Genomic DNA, 19,236 nt, shown 5'->3' with positions numbered 1-19,236 from the left:
TTACGTATCTCATAATTTCGATTTAGGTATCTCATAATTATGACTTAGTATCTCATAATTATGACTTAGTATCTCATAATTATGACTTACGTATCTCATAATTTCGACTTAGTATCTCATAATTATGACTTAGTATCTCATAATTATGACTTAGTATCTCATAATTATGACTTAATTTGTCAACTTTTTCTTTTTTTTACTGGCGGAAATGGGCTTCCATAGTTTCTACATAAAAAAATTAAAAAATCTTGATCTAAGTCCCTTCGCGACAGAAACCGCTCCTTAACGGCAGATTTCACACAACGACAACAAGCAAGCATGGCGACCGCATCTGGGAACTCAGGTGCCACCTCCGATTATAAGGATAATGCTACCAACGGAGGAGATGACAGTGAAACCACGGGTCCGGATTCAGCCTCGGGAAGTGCTCCACAACCAAAACCCGTCTGTCTCATTGTGCTGGGGATGGCGGGGTCTGGGAAAACTACTTTTGTTCAGGTACTAGCCTAGCTAGCTAGTTAGCACAGGCTGTCCAGCCATTGCATTGAAATTCAAGCGCGTTACTCTGTTAGCGTAGCTCACAAGATCTACACATTTTATTTAGTTGTATCTAATGGACATTCGCTAGTTACGCTGTACGCATGCCCCAGTGTATGTTTTGGTTGTATGGCAAGCTATCTTTCTACCTATTTTATCACACACATCTATCTACCACAACAAATCAGCTCAAATGCCACACTTTCTCACATTAAGAGACTCATCGGTTACCTTCACACGAAGAGATCTCCCCCCTACGTTATCAACCTTGACCCTGCAGTTCACGAAGTACCTTTCCCAGCCAACATCGGTAAGCCACCTTCTGAACACAATAGTCAGTTTGCTTGGCAAACAGTAAGCCAGCAAGATAGTGATAGCTAGCTACATGTGATCCGTGAAAAAGTTAAATCTGATTCCCATACGGAACAAGGTTGGAATTCTGTTTTGACCCCTGCGTCCCCCAGATATCCGTGACACTGTCAATTACAAAGAAGTTATGAAACAGTACGGACTGGGACCCAACGGCGGAATCGTCACATCACTCAACCTGTTTGCAACTCGTTTTGATCAGGTGACCTGTTTCATTCCTGTGCTGCCTACAGTATTGGCAGTGACAAATTATGTGTTTTGCTGGTTCAGTATTTGTGGATAATTTTATCACGTTTCTATGGAATACTAGAAAACAAGAATACACATTTCATAGGTTTTAAAAGCTTTTATTGGCCCCCATTTTTGGGTGGCTGATGAAGCTTTTATTTCAAATCCATCTGATCACTGCACAATAATTAAGTAACCATATAAATCAACAACACAACAACTGAAGCACAAACTTTGCAAGCCAAAATGTATGTCACTGCCGATATGTTTGGCCGCGACTGTATACGAACATTATTATTATTTATTTTTACAATTGGTGTTAGGAAAAAAACTTCCAGGAGGGCATCTCTACGTTGGCCCTGAAGTGCAAATCACAACAGCAAATAAAAAAACACAACAGCAAATCATAAAACACAACGGCAAATAGGAAAACATTTCAACAAATCATAAAACACGACAGCAAATAGGAAAATAAAACGGCAAATAGGAAAACGCAACAGCAAATATGAAAACACAACAACATTAACTTCTACCGGAAAAGGTTGGGCCTATTTAGCATAGGACGAACTCTCCTGATTGGACAGACGGACTGTCTGTCTTTTAACAGGAAGGAGAGGTGAAAAACACGGAAAAGCGCCTATTTTGAAAACATTAATCCCCTGAAAATACTTTTAATAATTTTTTTCAAAATAATTTTTAAGAATTATTTTGATGCAGGGCATACATATGACATGATAGTTAATATGTTGTCAACCAATCACAACATCAGGATGGGTATAAGCACTTGAAGTCACGTTTGTCTAATTAGTTATAGTTATTGGTGTTCGTTGGCATACAAAGTTAAGTCTTCTCTTATTAGCCTAGTTAGTACATCTGATTAGAGCTAGCAACAATCAATTGCAGATTAAGGGGTCCCCTATCGTCCAGCTAGCTCTCAATGCTTGGCAGGTATTTCAGGTCCACTCACTAAAAACAAACTTGACCCTCTCACTGGACATATTGTATTGCAATTGGTTGCCTTGTATATTCTGTTCTATTTACCAAACTCCTTGTCCTAAATTGAGCAGTTGCTGGTGTGATTGCTATCTAGATTAGATTAAACGTGCATCAAGTAGGTACTACAAATATACATTGTTGTTAACATGGTCAATTGTAAGTGGGCAGATGAATAAAAAAAATTGTTTAACAAGTCTCATTTACTTCAACAGTCGAAAGTTAAATGTTCAGTAGAACAATAGTCCTCATTAGGCTACAGTACGGTAGCTAGCATAGCCATTTCCAGCTCTGCTTCACAATATTGCTGCCTATTGTTATAGGTTAATCATGTAATACATACTTGTTAACCCTTGTGTTATCTTCGGGTCATTCTGACCCATCAGTCATTGTGACCCACCGTCGTATTGCGACAGATTTACCGCATACAAAGACAAAGTGAAGCATTTTCTTTTAACTGTTGGGCTGTCTCAGACCCCCCACATTGCAAAGGTTAAAATAAAATTATTTTAATTTGTTTTTGTATTGGGTAAAATTGGGTAAACACAACGATGGTTCGTTATGAACCTTTGGGTCATGTGACCCGAAGGCAGCACGAGGGTTAATCAAGTATGAGACATATACAAGATACAACACACCAATAACCAATTGATCTTATGTGTTAATATACCAAAAATGTCAGTAAATCGAGATGGTGCTGCTGTGTGTCCCGTCGAAAACCATTCAAACAGGTTGACAGCAGTGGGTTTTTGGAACTACAGCGAGCTCTTCTTCCTGTTAAAAGACAGGTAGTCCGTCTGTCCAATCAGGAAGGTCCGTCCTCTGCTAGATAGGCCCTACCTTTTCCGGTAGAAGTTAATGTCGTCGTGTTTTCCTATTTGCCGTTGTTTTATGATTTGCTGTTGCGTTTTTCTATTTGCTGTTGTGATTTGCACTTCAGAGCCACCGTACATCTCTCAAGGAGAGGTGTTTGGCAACACTGACATTTGAGTCAAGTGAGTGGCAGTCAGTTTTGAGTACAATAGATTGATCTGCTCTATAAATTGTGTTTCATTGATTGTCCAGTAGATGTCCCCATTTAGATTCCTAGTTCATTAATACACCTTTTCTTTGTACACGGATAGGAAAACCTCAGTTAGTCAACATACATACTATGTTTTGCTTCCACAGGTCATGAAGTTCATTGAGAAGAAACAAGACAATCACCAGTAAGTCTACTGGAAAAGGTTGTACACTAGTTGTGCGTAAATTCAAACTTAGCCTAGTTTTAACGTAATTTCTAACTTTAGTTGGAGTTTGCTCACTACTAACAATTCAAGGATTAAACGCAGGCTAAGTAGGTGTAAATTCCTCAGTAAATTAGTATATGCTAAGTAACATATGGCCAATGTAAATGTGAAAAGGTTGAAATGTATTTTTGCGAAATATGGCTAGCAAAACACATTTAACCTCGATTGTGTAGCAAAGTGTTCAAAGACAATTGGGCATTAGAAACTTTTAAACTACAAAATATTGTAAATTAAAAACAATGATTGACACTGCATCAAGAATAGTGCTTTCCACTGAAAGTTAAAACGTCATTTTCTGCGACAATATTTTGGTAAGTGTGGATGCCAGTCAGTGGCGGATCTAGAAAATGTTACATGGGGTGGCAAGAGGTCTTGGCAGGGTGGCATGGGTAAACAGTATGTGGGAATCCCTATATGTGAATGGCTTTAACAAAACAAACACAAAAATACTTTTAAACTACAGTAGTTATTGTTTAATCATGCCCTTACACACTACAAGCGTTTTTTAGCATTTCCCCCGGAGTGGGACCCATTTTCAGCCCGGGAGTGGCTAAAACCAGCCCAACCCCACCAGGGGCCGAGCCATACGTATTAATTTCAGTGCAAAATAGTTTGATCTTTATGTAATATAAACATTACATTGGACTCATATTGTTATATTTTCCGAAAATTACAACCCAAATTTTTACCTGTCAGTTGCAATCGCCTGGCTGTCAGTTAAACGCGTTATTAACGGCGTTAACGCAAACCCATCAATCGCCAATTTTTTTATCGCAAGATTAACGTTCTTTTTGGCCTAGCAAACTTTGTAGTTTTTTTCACATGCTGTTCCAACAACTACTGATACAACAGGCACGCCGTACATATTTGGGTTATATACGTTACATTTTGAGTGGATGGCGAGCGCGAGACGCCGAAATGGATGCCAATAAGATTCTGAATGGAAAGTTTACTTTTAAAAAGTGGCCAAATGGTTCCATTGACAAGACCAAAGTGATCTGTGTGTTTTGTTGTTGTGGACTGAGCTATCATCGCAGCACATCCAGTCTGAAATACCACTTGATGGCCGTGCACACAGCTGATGCGAATTCTCCACCCCCTCGTCAAAGCCAGGCGATTACAATGTTGTTTTCAATAAAAAAAAACCTGAGCCCAGTGTTCAAACAAAACAATACTGCGCATCTTTTAAAAAGTAAAAGTATAAAAAGCTAAATGAAAACTAGAGAGGGTACAATTTCTGGGGAAATTGTAGGGTGTGCTTGCTTGCGTCGGTTGCACAGGGGTCCGTTTTTGAATGACATTTTTACAACTGATATTTCTGTATATGTTATATAAAAATGCATACTTATTATTTATAAAGATTACATAGATTTAAAAGCATATTTTTTTTGCTGCTCATTTACAACTGAAAATACGAGTGAAGTGTAGAATGAAATAGATGTCTTCTCATTTCCCCTGCAAGAGGCAGCCTCATCGTTGAATCAAAACTAATAAATTTGGCAGACCGGTGTAAAAATTGACCTAATCTCTATGATTTAAACGTCATTTTAAGTTTTTCCCTTCTCATGATATTTTCAGGCATTTAGCCTACTCATTGCATTCATTTATTAATAAAGAACCCCCTTTGAAGATTATTCTACGACGTTACCCGGCAGTAGAAGATGGAATCGCGATTCAAACAGTACCATCTGCTAACTGAAAATATGCCCCCCAAAACGTAAATAAGCTTGACATTTATTTAGTGGAAAATCGCTCATTTATAAAAAGCTCACTGGTAGCGATCATTGTCAGTAACAACGCAAAATGCGATATAGCCCTGTGTGGAGAAGCTGCCCCGGTAAATTGTACTACTACGGTACAGTACTAGACTACTGCTGTGTTCGTCTTGGTAGCGATTGCGTTGGTTGAATTGGATTTAACGTTCCGTTGTACGGTTTAAGCTGAAATTAATTATTTTCATGAACAGATTGACAACGTTTAGGCTGTGGCAATGAAGTTCAGGTTAGTAGTTAGATAGACTTTTGATTTAAGTAAGGGGAGTGCCGAACATGTTCTGTCGCCGTTTGACTTCCTAAACAGCTGTGTAAGTTAGATGTTTTTGTCGTGTGTCTCGCGTAAGCTACAGCGTTGCAGTGAGCTACACTGGTTTGAAACCACAGGTAATGGTTATTTCACCAACAAATCGTTTACTAATGTCAGAATAAATCCTACAACGAAAATATATATGTGAGGAATGTTTATTTTAACGATTGAAAACAGATAACGCTACATCATAGACCACTGTAGTATGTGTTGCCCGGGCAACACAGGCTACTACTCACCTCACTCCATTGAAGTTAGTGAGAGAATTTGAAAGGCTGCTCTCGCTTCAAGGCTCATAGCTGAAAATATGTAAATGTGAGCTCTTTAGTAGTTACATTGGCTGAAAGAGGACAATTTGTCCTACATTTTAAGGTATAACTTGTTTCTGTAAGTTAAACTATATGAACGTTAGAGGAATTTGTTTGACAAATTAGTTGAATATCAGAAAAAGAGCAGCCAGCAGTGTGCCACTCTGCTTGCTGCTCATTCATAAAAATCAAGAAGGAGCAAACATTTTAATGTATTTCAAACTGTCATAATTCAAAATTGGCTGAACATTTGAAAAAGCTGAATCATTTGGGAATAGCTGAATGTCTTGTGAACATTTTAAAGGTTGAATGGTGTCTCTAGCTGAAAGTAAGCTGAAGTAGTTACGTTTGAAAGAGGAGGAAGCTTTTTAATGATTTGAAAGGATTTACCATTACTTTTAATGGGAGAATAATTTGCACAAAAACCTTAATGTCTTAAAAAGTATAAAAGTGAGAAATACCAAAAGTCATAGCCATCATCTCCCGAAGGAGCTGAACGTTTTGATACAAAAGTTGTAGGAATCGGTTAAAGTATGCAGAACGAGTTAAAGGCCAAAAAACGGCGGAAGAACTAAGAAGTTGAAAAACAATAGTTTTTCACAATAATAATAACTAGAAACGGCTGTTCCTGCGAAACAGCAGTGAGAATGCTGAAAACCTGAATGGGGATAGCTGACCATGCTAAAAAAGCTGAAAATAGTGAAAATTTAGTAGAAAGTTATAAGCTGAAGCTTCAAAGCAACCGAAAGGTATTTTTGAAAGGGGCTGGAGCAGCATTCCAACAATGATTTGAAAGGATTTACCATTACTTTTAAAGGGAGAATAATTTGCACAAAAACCTTAATATTTTAAAAAGTATAAAAGTGAGAAATGAGAAAATACCCGCAAGCTGAAATGAATTTAAAAAATGTGTGAGTCACACAAAAGAGGCAGTGTGGAAGCTGAACTGCATCATCTTAACAAAGCTAAGAGCTAAAATAGCCTACAATGAGGGAGAAGCTGAAAGCTGAACTGTTAAACAGAAGAACAAGTAGGCTAGCTAGTCGTAACAAGAATATTATCGTTTTAACAGATGAAATTATAGTTGGGATAGTATTAGCAGTAGCAGATGTAGCCTATGCGTTTACTCGGCTTTCTTAGTAGGATTCAATGTGTTGATGGAATGAAACATACAGCAGTAGAGCCGATACAGGAAGACACGGCGACACTTTGTTGCAGAAGGATGATGGTGCAAGTTTTGTCCGTGGAGCATACAACATTAATAAAAAAGAAACATGTAGACTCGTTTATTGAGTAATCGCATAACTAATTACACATGTAAACGGAGTAATCGTATTATTGGTATAAACCGACAATTGCTAGTAATCGTGTTTCTCATGGTCAAGTAAATGTACCAATCACCTGTGTGAGAGACTGAGTGGTGCGTGTCTGTCGTTACGGTGATGGTGCAGCTATGATTGCTAACGCGGTGAGGGCACAGAATAAGAGAAATGTAGCTAGAATCCACACCTCAAACAAGATAACCTAGACGCAAAACTGTACGTCCAATCCAAAATCTAATGATATTTTCCGAGACCCAAGACTCTGCCGAAACCAGAGATATTCTTTATATGTATGTGTAGTCAGAAATACGACTCTACCTGCAGTTTCAAAAACGTGTTCCTTCTGCTTTCCTGGTGCGTGTTTGTTTGGTTGCCACGGCGATGGAGCAGCTCTGATTGCTAACGCGCTGAGGGCAGAGAATAAGAGAAATGTAGCTAGAATCCACACCTCAAACAAGTTAACCTAGACGCAAAACTGTACGTCCAATCCAAAATATAAGGATATTTTCCGAGACCCAAGACTCTGCCGAAACCAGATATATTCTTTATATGTCTGTGCAGTCAGAAATACGACTCTACCTGCAGTTTCAAAAACGTGTTCCTTTTGCTTTCCTGGTGCTTGTTTGTTTGGTTGCCACGGTGATGGCGCAGCTGTGATAGCTAACGAGCTAGGCAGAGAGAAAAACGAACATTTACCTAGCATCCACACCTCAAACAAGTTGACCTAGACGCAAAACTATACGTCCAATCCAAAATATAAGGATATTTTCCGAGACCCAAGACTCTGCCGAAACCAGAGATGTCCTTTATATGTCTGTGCGGTCAGAAATACGACTCTATCGGCAGTTTCAAAATCTTGTTCCTTCTTGCTTTCTCTGACTGATTTTACTCACCTCTCCATTGAAGTTAGTGAGAGAATTTGAAAGGCTGCTCTCGCTTCAAGGCTCATAGCTGAAAATCTGTAAATGTGAGCTCGTTAGTAGTTACATTGGCTGAAAGAGGACAATTTTTCCTACATTTTAAGGTATAACTTGTTTCTGTAAGTTAAACTATATGAACGTTAGAGGAATTTGTTTGACAAATTAGTTGAATATCAGAAAAAGAGCAGCCAGCAGAGTGTGCCACTCTGCTTGCTGCTCATTCATAAAAATCAAGAAGGAGCAAACATTTTAATGTATTTCAAACTGTCATAATTCAAAATTGGCTGAACATTTGAAAAAGCTGAATCATTTGGGAATAGCTGAATGTCTTGTGAACATTTTAAAGGTTGAATGGTGTCTCTAGCTGAAAGTAAGCTGAAGTAGTTACGTTTGAAAGAGGAGGAAGCTTTTTAATGATTTGAAAGGATTTACCATTACTTTTAATGGGAGAATAATTTGCACAAAAACCTTAATGTCTTAAAAAGTATAAAAGTGAGAAATACCAAAAGTCATAGCCATCATCTCCTGAAGGAGCTGAACGTTTTGATACAAAAGTTGTAGGAATCGGTTAAAGTATGCAGAACGAGTTAAAGGCCAAAAAACGGCGGAAGAGCTGAGAAGTTGAAAAGCAATAGTGAGAATGCTTAACAGCATTCTCACAATAACTAGAAACGGCTGTTCCTGCGAAACAGCAGTGAGAATGCTGAAAACCTGAATGGGGATAGCTGACCATGCTAAAAAAGCTGAAAATAGTGAAAATTTTGTAGAAAGTTATAAGCTGAAGCTTCAAAGCAACCGAAAGGTATTTTTGAAAGGGGCTGGAGCAGCATTCCAACAATGATTTGAAAGGATTTACCATTACTTTTAAAGGGAGAATAATTTGCACAAAAACCTTAATGTCTTAAAAAGTATAAAAGTGAGAAATACCAAAAGTCATAGCCATCATCTCCTGAAGGAGCTGAACGTTTTGATACAAAAGTTGTAGGAATCGGTTAAAGTGTGCAGAACGAGTTAAAGGCCAAAAAACGGCGGAAGAACTGAGAAGTTGAAAAGCAATAGTGAGAATGCTTAACAGCATTCTCACAATAACTAGAAACGGCTGTTCCTGCGAAACAGCAGTGAGAATGCTGAAAACCTGAATGGGGATAGCTGACCATGCTAAAAAAGCTGAAAATAGTGAAAATTTAGTAGAAAGTTATAAGCTGAAGCTTCAAAGCAACCGAAAGGTATTTTTGAAAGGGGCTGGAGCAGCATTCCAACAATGATTTGAAAGGATTTACCATTACTTTTAAAGGGAGAATAATTTGCACAAAAACCTTAATATTTTAAAAAGTATAAAAGTGAGAAATGAGAAAATACCCGCAAGCTGAAATGAATTAAAAAAATGTGTGAGTCACACAAAAGAGGCAATGTGGAAGCTGAACTGCATCATCTGCATCATCTTAACAAAGCTAAGAGCTCAAATAGCCTACAATGCGGGAGAAGCTGAAAGCTGAACTGTTAAACAGAAGAAGTAGGCTAGCTAGTCGGAACAAGAATATTATCGTTTTAACAGCTGAAATTATAGTTGGGATAGTAATAGCAGTAGCAGATGTGTCCTACCATTGAGTGCGTTTACTCGGCTTTCTTAGTAGGATTCAATGTGTTGATGGAATGAAACATACAGCAGTAGAGCCGATACAGGAAGACACGGCGACACTTTGTTGCAGAAGGATGATGGTGCAAGTTTTGTCCGTGGAGCATACAACGATTAATAAAAAAGAATCATGTAGACGCGTTTATTGAGTAATCGCATAACTAATTACACATGTAAACGGAGTAATCGTATTATTGGCATAAACCGTCAATTGCTAGTAATCGTGTTTCTCATGGTCAAGTAAACGTACCAATCACCTGTGTGAGAGACTGAGTGGTGCGTGTCTGTCGTTACGGTGATGGTGCAGCTATGATTGCTAACGCGCTGAGGGCAGAGAATAAGAGAAATGTAGCTAGAATCCACACCTCAAACAAGATAACCTAGACGCAAAACTGTACGTCCAATCCAAAATATAAGGATATTTTCCGAGACCCAAGACTCTGCCCAAACCAGAGATATTCTTTATATGTCTGTGCAGTCAGAAATACGACTCTACCTGCAGTTTCAAAAACGTGTTCCTTTTGCTTTCCTGGTGCTTGTTTGTTTGGTTGCCACGGTGATGGCGCAGCTGTGATAGCTAACGAGCTAGGCAGAGAGAAAAACGAACATTTACCTAGCACCCACACCTCAAACAAGTTGACCTAGACGCAAAACTATACGTCCAATCCAAAATATAAGGATATTTTCCGAGACCCAAGACTCTGCCGAAACCAGAGATGTCCTTTATATGTCTGTGCGGTCAGAAATACGACTCTATAGGCAGTTTCAAAATCTTGTTCCTTCTTGCTTTCTCTGACTGTTTTTACTCACCTCTCCATTGAAGTTAGTGAGAGAATTTGAAAGGCTGCTCTCGCTTCAAGGCTCATAGCTGAAAATCTGTAAATGTGAGCTCTTTAGTAGTTACATTGGCTGAAAGAGGACAATTTTTCCTACATTTTAAGGTATAACTTGTTTCTGTAAGTTAAACTATATGAACGTTAGAGGAATTTGTTTGACAAATTAGTTGAATATCAGAAAAAGAGCTGCTCATTCATAAAAATCAAGAAGGAGCAAACATTTTAATGTATTTCAAACTGTCATAATTCAAAATTGGCTGAACATTTGAAAAAGCTGAATCATTTGGGAATAGCTGAATGTCTTGTGAACATTTTAAAGGTTGAATGGTGTCTCTAGCTGAAAGTAAGCTGAAGTAGTTACGTTTGAAAGAGGAGGAAGCTTTTTAATGATTTGAAAGGATTTACCATTACTTTTAATGGGAGAATAATTTGCACAAAAACCTTAATGTCTTAAAAAGTATAAAAGTGAGAAATACCAAAAGTCATAGCCATCATCTCCTGAAGGAGCTGAACGTTTTGATACAAAAGTTGTAGGAATCGGTTAAAGTATGCAGAACGAGTTAAAGGCCAAAAAACGGCGGAAGAACTGAGAAGTTGAAAAGCAATAGTGAGAATGCTTAACAGCATTCTCACAATAATAAAGAGAAACAGGAAAACAATAGTGAGAATGCTTAACAGCATTCTCACAATAAAGAGAAACAGGAAAACAATAGTGAGAATGCTTAACAGCATTCTCACAATAATAACTAGAGAGGGTACAATTTCTGGGGAAATTGTAGGGTGTGCTTGCTTGCGTCGGTTGCACAGGGATCCGTTTTTGAACGACATTTTTACAACAGATTTCTGTATATTTTATATGAAAATGCATACTTATTATTTATGAAGATTAAATAGATTTAAAAGCATTTTTTTTTTTGCTGCTCATTTACAACTGAAAATACGAGTGAAGTGTAGAATGAAATAGATTTCTTCTCATTTCCCCTGCAAGAGGCAGCCTCATCGTTGAATCAAAACGAATAAATTTGGCAGACCGGTGTAAAATTTGACCTAATCTCTATGACTTAAACGTCATTTTAAGTTTTTCCCTTCTCGTGATATTTTCAGGCATGTAGCCTACTCATTGCATTCATTCATGAATAAAGAACCACCTTTTGAAGATTATTCTACGACGTTACCCGGCAGTAGAAGATGGAATCGCGATTCAAACAGTACCATCTGCTAACTGAATATGCCCCCAAAATAAGCTTGACATTTATTTAGTGGAAAATCGCTCATTCATAAAAAGCTCACTGGTAGCGATCATTGTCAGTAACAACGCAAAATGCGATATAGCCCTGTGTGGAGAAGCTGCCCTGGTAAATTCTACTATTACTGTACAGTACAGTTCTAGACTACTGCTGTGTTCGTCTTGGTAGCGATTGCGTTGGTTGAATTCGATTTAATGTTCCGTTGTACAGTTTAGGCTGAAATTCATTATTTTCATGAACAGATTGACAAAGTTAAGGCTGTGGCAATGAAGTTTAAGTTAGTAGTCAGATAGTTTCACCTGTTGAAAGACTTTTGATTTAAGTAAGGGGAATGCCGAACATGTTCTTTCGCCGTTTGACTTCCTACAGCTGTGTAGATGTTTTTGTAGTGTGTCTCGCGTAGGCTACAGCGTTGCAGTGAGCAACACTGGTTTGAAACCACAGGTAATGATCATTTCACCAACAAATCGTTTACTTGTAATGTCATAATAAATACTACAACGAAAATGTATTTGTGAGAAATGTTTATTTTAACGATTGAAAACAGATGCATCATAGACCACTGTAGTATGTGTTGGCCGGGCAACACAGGCTAATGTCATGATGCTAATACTTCAGTGAAATAGTAGACTACCGTTTCCGAAAGTAGATGTGGGCCTACTTCCTTAATAATATCAGCTAATATTGTACATTTCACAATTGTGTTTCACATCACAAAGTAAAATGAGTAAATAGTTATCACCCTGGCCTCTTTGCTTGTGGCGTTTCTGCAGCTGCCTTGCAGTAAAGCTATAGTTAGCCTAGCTATCCCCCAAGTTAACATATGCGAAACGAATGTTCTGCTACAGGTAGTCACGCGTGTTTTCGTGACGTTAGTGACGTAGTGACGTTAGTAACGTCAGTGACTGTGGCTAGCAAATTAGCCACCGTTAGCTTCACTTTTCGCCACAAAAACTTAACTTCAGCCTAAACCATGCAACGGAACGTAAATAAAAATACAAGCAACTCAATCGCTACCAAGACGAAACTTTTGACACTTAGGTTGTCTATGTAGGCCAAATATTGACAAAGATTTAGGGGGGCAAAAATAAATAATAATAATAAATATATATGTGAGAGAACAAAGGTTGTGCTCTCGCCGAAGGCTTGAGCACACCCAATTAAAAATACAATAATTGTCTCCAAGATGCAGTGGACTACAAGTATAAAACAGCAGACAATACTCAAGTATTATAATTAAAAACGTATATTTAGCCTACAGTCCACAAATTACCCATGATCACCCATCTTTTTTAGGAAACCTTAAAGGGGTGATTGACTGTTTTTTGGGGGTATTTCACACTGTTCCTTAATGTCTCCGAATAGAGTATTTAACATTGGTTGGGTTGAAAATGGCCCGGGTGCTGTTCTATGCCCCCTGATAGATCCTCTGAAATTTTCCTGGGAAAAAACACTAGCTTTTCTCCTTTTATGGTATGCTCATTAATATTTAGATAAGCTGCGCGCTGATTGGTTGGTTTTCAACGAGTGAAGCTGGGGAGCAAAAACGCAACACGGCCAACAGCACTCACTGAAACACCGAAGGTGGAGACTTGAAATAAAAACGCGCAAATAAATCTATTGTGTCTACACAACACTGTTTTCAACAGATTGACTAGATATCATTTGAAATGATAACGTTAGTTGTTTCCACTTCTGTTGTCGAAGCAAACTCGATTGACTTAGGTGGGTAGAACGTTACAGCTTATAGCAACCAAACTATATCGTGATTCAACTCAGCTTCAGTTAACTAGCTCTAGACATCTTGCTGAAAAATAACCTGACAAAGATCTAGACAAACATGTAGATTGTAGATTTACATAACACGGGTTATTTATTTGAATGAAACAGTCAGGAACATGAAACAATGCCAATAAACTAGGCTAAATCATCACACATTCTACCTATGCTCTTGCGTTAGCAAGCTAAACTAGTTTACATGCCTACAGTCTAGGTGTTTTCGCTATCTAGCTGTTCTTGCATTCCTTGCAAATCAGCGTTAATAAAAAGCAGATGAGCTAGAGTTTAGCTAACATTGACTAGACGGGCATGGCTGATGTTTGTCTATACCGTAGCATAGAAGATCCCTGTGCAGTTTGACCCTCGACACATTTGCGCGAACCATTTCACCAAGGACGGTTTTGAAAACCTGGGACAATGTAGCTAAAGCAGGATTTGCTATGAAGCTGTTGCTGAAAAGAGGTGTGTTCCGACCTTACGTTCATCACAACCGCAAGCTGTAGTATGATTTTGTCGGTAACAGTTATTAGCAATGCTAACGTATCCTGTATCTAGCAACTGCCTTTCTCCAGTTCTTTCAAATAGATAATCTAGACAGGCGTTAGCAATAGGCCAGACTGCTATTTGTTCGGAAGCTTCCCTTCTAATGCCGACTACAGCTAGTCTAGCTAGAGTCATTTGCTAAGTAAAGTATGTTGATGTGTTTAGAAACGTATTTAGCATTCTACCTATGCTAGATACAGGAGACGTTAGCATTGCTAATAACTGTTACCGACAAAATCATACTGTAGCCTACTTACAGCTTGCGGTTGCGATGAAAGTACGGTCGGAACAGCACATCTTTTCAGGTTCTTAGCAAATCCTGCTTGAAATTGTCCAAGGTTGTCAAAACTGTCTTGGGAGAAATGTTCAGAGCAAATGAATAATTGTGTCAAACTTCGCCGGGATCTTCTCATAGACAAACAGCAGCCATGCCCGTCGAATGTTTTGGCTCCTTGGGAAGACTGAGTGTTAGGCTTCCCTGTACAGCCTGGAACACAGCATTTATGACCGTGGTCCATTTTCAATATCCTTGTTATACTTCAAAAGGTTATTTTTTGTAATTGCTTAGAAGTAGCCTACACAGAGCAGCGCGCAGCTAAACTAGCATCGGAGATCTACGCTACCTCGGACTGGGCAAGAACACCAGTGAGTGGGCTGGTCTGGATGTAAATTTTGGGGCGTGACAAAGATACAGACCAGAGCCAAAAAAGGCGGGCCACCGGACTGACGTCAGTCCGGTGGCTTTGTTGAAAAGCTACCGTTTTACATTCAAATTTTGTCATTTTGAGATTTGCATAGGAAAGAGGTGTCAATGGACTTTGAGGTTCACTGTATGTTCATTTTACCCACCGCACTGTCGTTATTCAACTATGACAAGGTAAAATCGGTTTTGCAATCAATCACCCCTTTAAGGCGACAGTTGTTGTGCTTTGCAGCAAAACGTTTCACAAACGATATGAGAGTAAGTGGATTTTATAGGACTGCTTAGCTAGTCATATAAAAATGATCGATCTCCCAACAGGCACTGTTGTAACGTCGGCGAAACAGCGACCATCAGTAGCCTAAACGTTATGGATTCAAACAAGATTTATATTAAGCTGTTCTTGTCTTTACTATAATCAAAACTAATCATAGGGCAGAGTGCTCTTAATCACGAGGAAGCGATTTGACTAACGTAATAGACTCGTTGTTTTTGCTGATGCTGAATCGTCTTTAGCATACATTACAAATGTAACTTTAAGTTAAACATGTGCGTTTAAACTGACTTCACCTTCAGAGGCTCGGGGGGCAGCTCAGTCTTTGCCGGGATGCAATGCCACCGCACCGCAGCAGACTCGCTGTGTGCGAGCCAGACTGTGTGAACGCCGCTCTGCACATTTGATGCAGGGACGTAGCTAAGTCTTCGAGGGGCAGGGGGCTAAGAATACATTTAAAATAAAAAATGTAATTGTTCACTTTCGGTTAATGTATTGTTCAGTTCAATGTTTTGAGGAGCTTGTGGACATAGTAGCGGTTTGTTTTTACAAGTACAGTTTTTGGATCACCAAAGTTAGGGGGGCAGCTGGGGGGGCAAGGCTCTAGAGTGGGGGGGCAGCTGCCCCCCTGTAGATCCGCCCATGATGCCAGTGTAGCTAAGATTAACCTTACGTCTGTGGTGCAACCAAACATCGACAGAGCTTTAATATCATACTAACAAGTTTCAATGTGTAGTTTAGTGTGAATTTTGCACCCTAACGCCCCACGGAAATTCTGCCGTGCGGAAATAGAACGTTCACGGAGCGGATCTTTTATTTAACCGGCTACACTGGACGCGTTGAAGATGAATCCGTTTTGTGTCTTTGTTTATTTATTTTATAAACACTGTCAACTACTTGAATCTATCTACTTACTATCACTGTCGTATCTTCAAATAGAAAAGCAACGTTAAAATTGTTAGAAATGTTAAATCTCCACGGAAACAGCTCTCGAGGGTTTGGGAAATAATCAGATTTATTGCTTCCTTCATTATTTACAGCAAAATATATAATAATTTTCATTACATTTCATAGATTTATTACCAGACCATGTAAAAAGGGCCACGCAAACCTCGCGGAAAATAATAAAAATTCGCAAGGCTGAATTTCCGCGCTTGGTGTATCCACGGCGTAACTCATGAGAAAACTCTAAGCCTATAGGAGTGTGCCTGTCCAGAACCAAAGCCCTGATTTAGACACTTGTACATGATCTCCGTAAGTTTTGTATGTTGTCCTTTCTGTGACCTTTGTACCTCCTGTTTGGATCTGTGGTGACCATTGACTCTTGTGACAGGTATGTTCTGATTGACACTCCAGGACAGATAGAGGTGTTCACTTGGTCAGCCTCAGGGACCATCATCACTGAAGCCTTGGTGAGTGTGTGTGAGAGAGAGTGAATGAAAGACAGAATGTAATATAGCCCTTGAGCAAATCTTAGGTTTGGCTTACAAAATGTCTAAAATATAAGTTAAAACTCAATTGAATGCTTTAATAGGAACATTGTCACCAATCCTAAAGTATCTGTGGCTCAGTATTTTGGCAACTTTGTTGTGTTGCTGTGTCAGATTGTTCTGCTTGTTGTGACATATTATTTTTCCCATCTACAGGCCTCGTCCTTCCCTTGTGTGGTCATCTACGTGATGGACACGTCTCGCAGCGTTAACCCTGTCACCTTCATGTCCAACATGCTCTATGCCTGCAGGTAAGTCACACACTCAGGTTTACTGCCATCAGACAGCTTAATTTGTCTCACCCACTGCATTGAACACAATGGATCAGCCTCATAAGTGCTACGAGTGACGCCAATAAAACTCGGCTCATTTTCTTTTTCCAAAGCTGGAACTTTTGGTACTAATCCAATGGTTTTACAGCAGTCAGTCAAATCAAGGGTACCCAAACTTTTGACAGTATATTAGCTAATAGTAGTGCTGTCAGTTTAACGCGTTATTAGCGGCGTTAACGCAAACCCGTTTTAACAGCGTCAATTTTTTTATTGCGCGATTAACGTTCTTTTTGGCCTAGCAAACGTTGTAGTTTTTTTTCACATGGTGTTGCAACAACTACTGACGTTAGAAAAACTACAACACCACACCGGATCTAGCTAGACCGGAAACAAAACAACAGGCACGCCGCACACACTTGTTTGGGCTTGCGAGCCGGCTAAAGAGTAGTAGGCTAATGTTACGTTTTGAGTGGATGGCGAGCGTGAGACGCTGAAATGGATGCCAATAAGATTCTGAATGGAAAGTTTACTTTTAAAAAGTTGCCAAATGGTTCCATTGACAAGACCAAAGTGATCTCTGTGCATTGTCGTTGTGAACTGAGCTATCATCGCAGCACATCCAAATAAATCTGAAATACCACTTGATGGCCAAGCACACAGCTGATGCGAATTCTCCACCCCCTCGTCAAAGCCAGGCAATTGCAATGTTGTTTTCAAAAAAAAAAAAAAACATTTGCACCAAGCAATCCGATCCACTTTTCCATGTTGACAAGAACATTAAAATGAGAAAAAAGAATTGGACAAAAATAAATCAAGGGACATTTAGAATAGATAAAAATGTGCGATTAATCGCGAGTTAACTGCCATTAATGCGATTAATCGCGATTAAATATTTTAATCGTTTGACAGCACTAGCTAATAGTAATTAGCATGGTAAGTTATAGTATAGTATTTAATCCAGGTCTAACTGCTATTGTTGTATGTGGGAAAACAACTTAAACCAAATGGGATTTGAGTAAAATGCTGTGTTTCTGTTTATTTTCCACAGTATTCTCTACAAGACCAAGCTTCCCTTCATTGTAGCCATGAACAAGGTAAAGAGTGGAATCAGCAACCCTTAACTAAGTTGGATTTAGTCTTCAGGCGCAGCTAATCAACCACAGCTTGGATCAAACGTAGGATCTTAAGCTCTATATAACTGTTGGTGTTGTTGTGTTTCAGACAGACATAATTGATCACAGCTTTGCCGTGGAGTGGATGCAGGACTTTGAGGTGTTCCAGGATGCGCTGAACCAGGAGACCTCATATGTCAGCAATCTGACCCGATCCATGAGCCTTGTACTTGATGAATTCTACACCAACCTGCGGGTGAGAGAGAATTGGGGAGGTAGACGAGGGGGTGCAAGGGGGAAGGAGGGGAGAAAGGGTGGGAGAGAAGGAGGAGTTGAAAGCCACAAAGGGTTATAAAGAGAACATTTGAGGTTTGGTTGTTAATGAAGAAGAAATGTTTTTTTGTCTTACAGTATGACACACACACGTGCAGGAACATTTATTCATTTTGCAGATGCTTTTTTACAAAGCGACTTCCAAGAGAGAGCTTTAAGAGAGAGCTTTACAAAAGTGCATAGGTCACTGATCATAACAGCGAGAACATTGCGGGTAGCCAAATATGAAGCATACATTGTGAAAAGCAAATAAGTGCCAATGGAAAGAACCATAAGAGCATGTAGTTATACAAGTTACAAATTAAACAACATGAACCTCAAAAGGTGCAAGAGTGTACCTGTAGAAAAAGCAAGTAACAACTAGAGAGGGTACAATTTCTGGGGAAATTGTAGGGTGTGCTTGCTTGCGTTGGTTGCTGTTTATTAACTGTAATTTTTACAACTGATATTTCTGTATATTTTATATAAAAATGCCTACTTATTATTTATGAAGATTGCTTTGATTTAAAATCATACATTTGTTGCTGCTCATGTACAATTTAAAATACAAAAAGTGAAGTGTATAATGAAACGATTGTATTCTAATTTCCCCTGCAAGAAGGAATAGTGATAAGCTATAGCAGCCTCAGTTGAAAAGGTGGATCAAATGAAAATCTTGGGCAATCCAAATGGTCCTAACCTCTATGACTTAAACGTTGCCTTCGGTTTTTCCTTCAAGTGATATTTTCAAGCATTTAGCCTACTCCTATTGCATTAATTCATTTTTTTTTTTTACTTTGAAACAAGCTGAACCCCCTTGAAACAAGCTATTCTAACAACGTTGTCACCGGCAGTATTTCAGATGGAATCGCGATTCAAACAGTACCATTTTCTAACTGAAAATATGCCCCCAAAAACGTAAATAAGCTTGACATTTATTTAGGGGGAAATGGCTAATTCAAAAGAAGTTTGCTTGAAGCGATCATT

General features: G+C 38.9%; 1 protein-coding gene across 1 annotated transcript in view; it reads left to right on the top strand.

The window, feature by feature from the left end:
* Positions 1–279: 279 nt before the first annotated feature.
* gpn1 (GPN-loop GTPase 1) overlaps positions 280–19,236 on the top strand; it is a 29,789-nt gene continuing 10,832 nt past the window's right edge. Inside the window, exons 1-8 of the mRNA XM_062446421.1 lie at positions 280–498; positions 754–847; positions 1,002–1,108; positions 3,298–3,335; positions 16,397–16,475; positions 16,710–16,804; positions 17,874–17,919; positions 18,047–18,193. Coding sequence (XP_062302405.1) covers positions 319–498; positions 754–847; positions 1,002–1,108; positions 3,298–3,335; positions 16,397–16,475; positions 16,710–16,804; positions 17,874–17,919; positions 18,047–18,193 — 786 coding nt within the window. The 5' untranslated portion in view covers positions 280–318. The remainder of the gene's footprint in view (positions 499–753; positions 848–1,001; positions 1,109–3,297; positions 3,336–16,396; positions 16,476–16,709; positions 16,805–17,873; positions 17,920–18,046; positions 18,194–19,236) is intronic.

Source organism: Osmerus eperlanus, chromosome 21, assembly GCF_963692335.1.
Source record: "Osmerus eperlanus chromosome 21, fOsmEpe2.1, whole genome shotgun sequence".
Classification (NCBI taxonomy): Eukaryota; Metazoa; Chordata; class Actinopteri; order Osmeriformes; family Osmeridae; genus Osmerus; species Osmerus eperlanus.
This window is presented reverse-complemented; position numbering and strand designations above follow the sequence as displayed.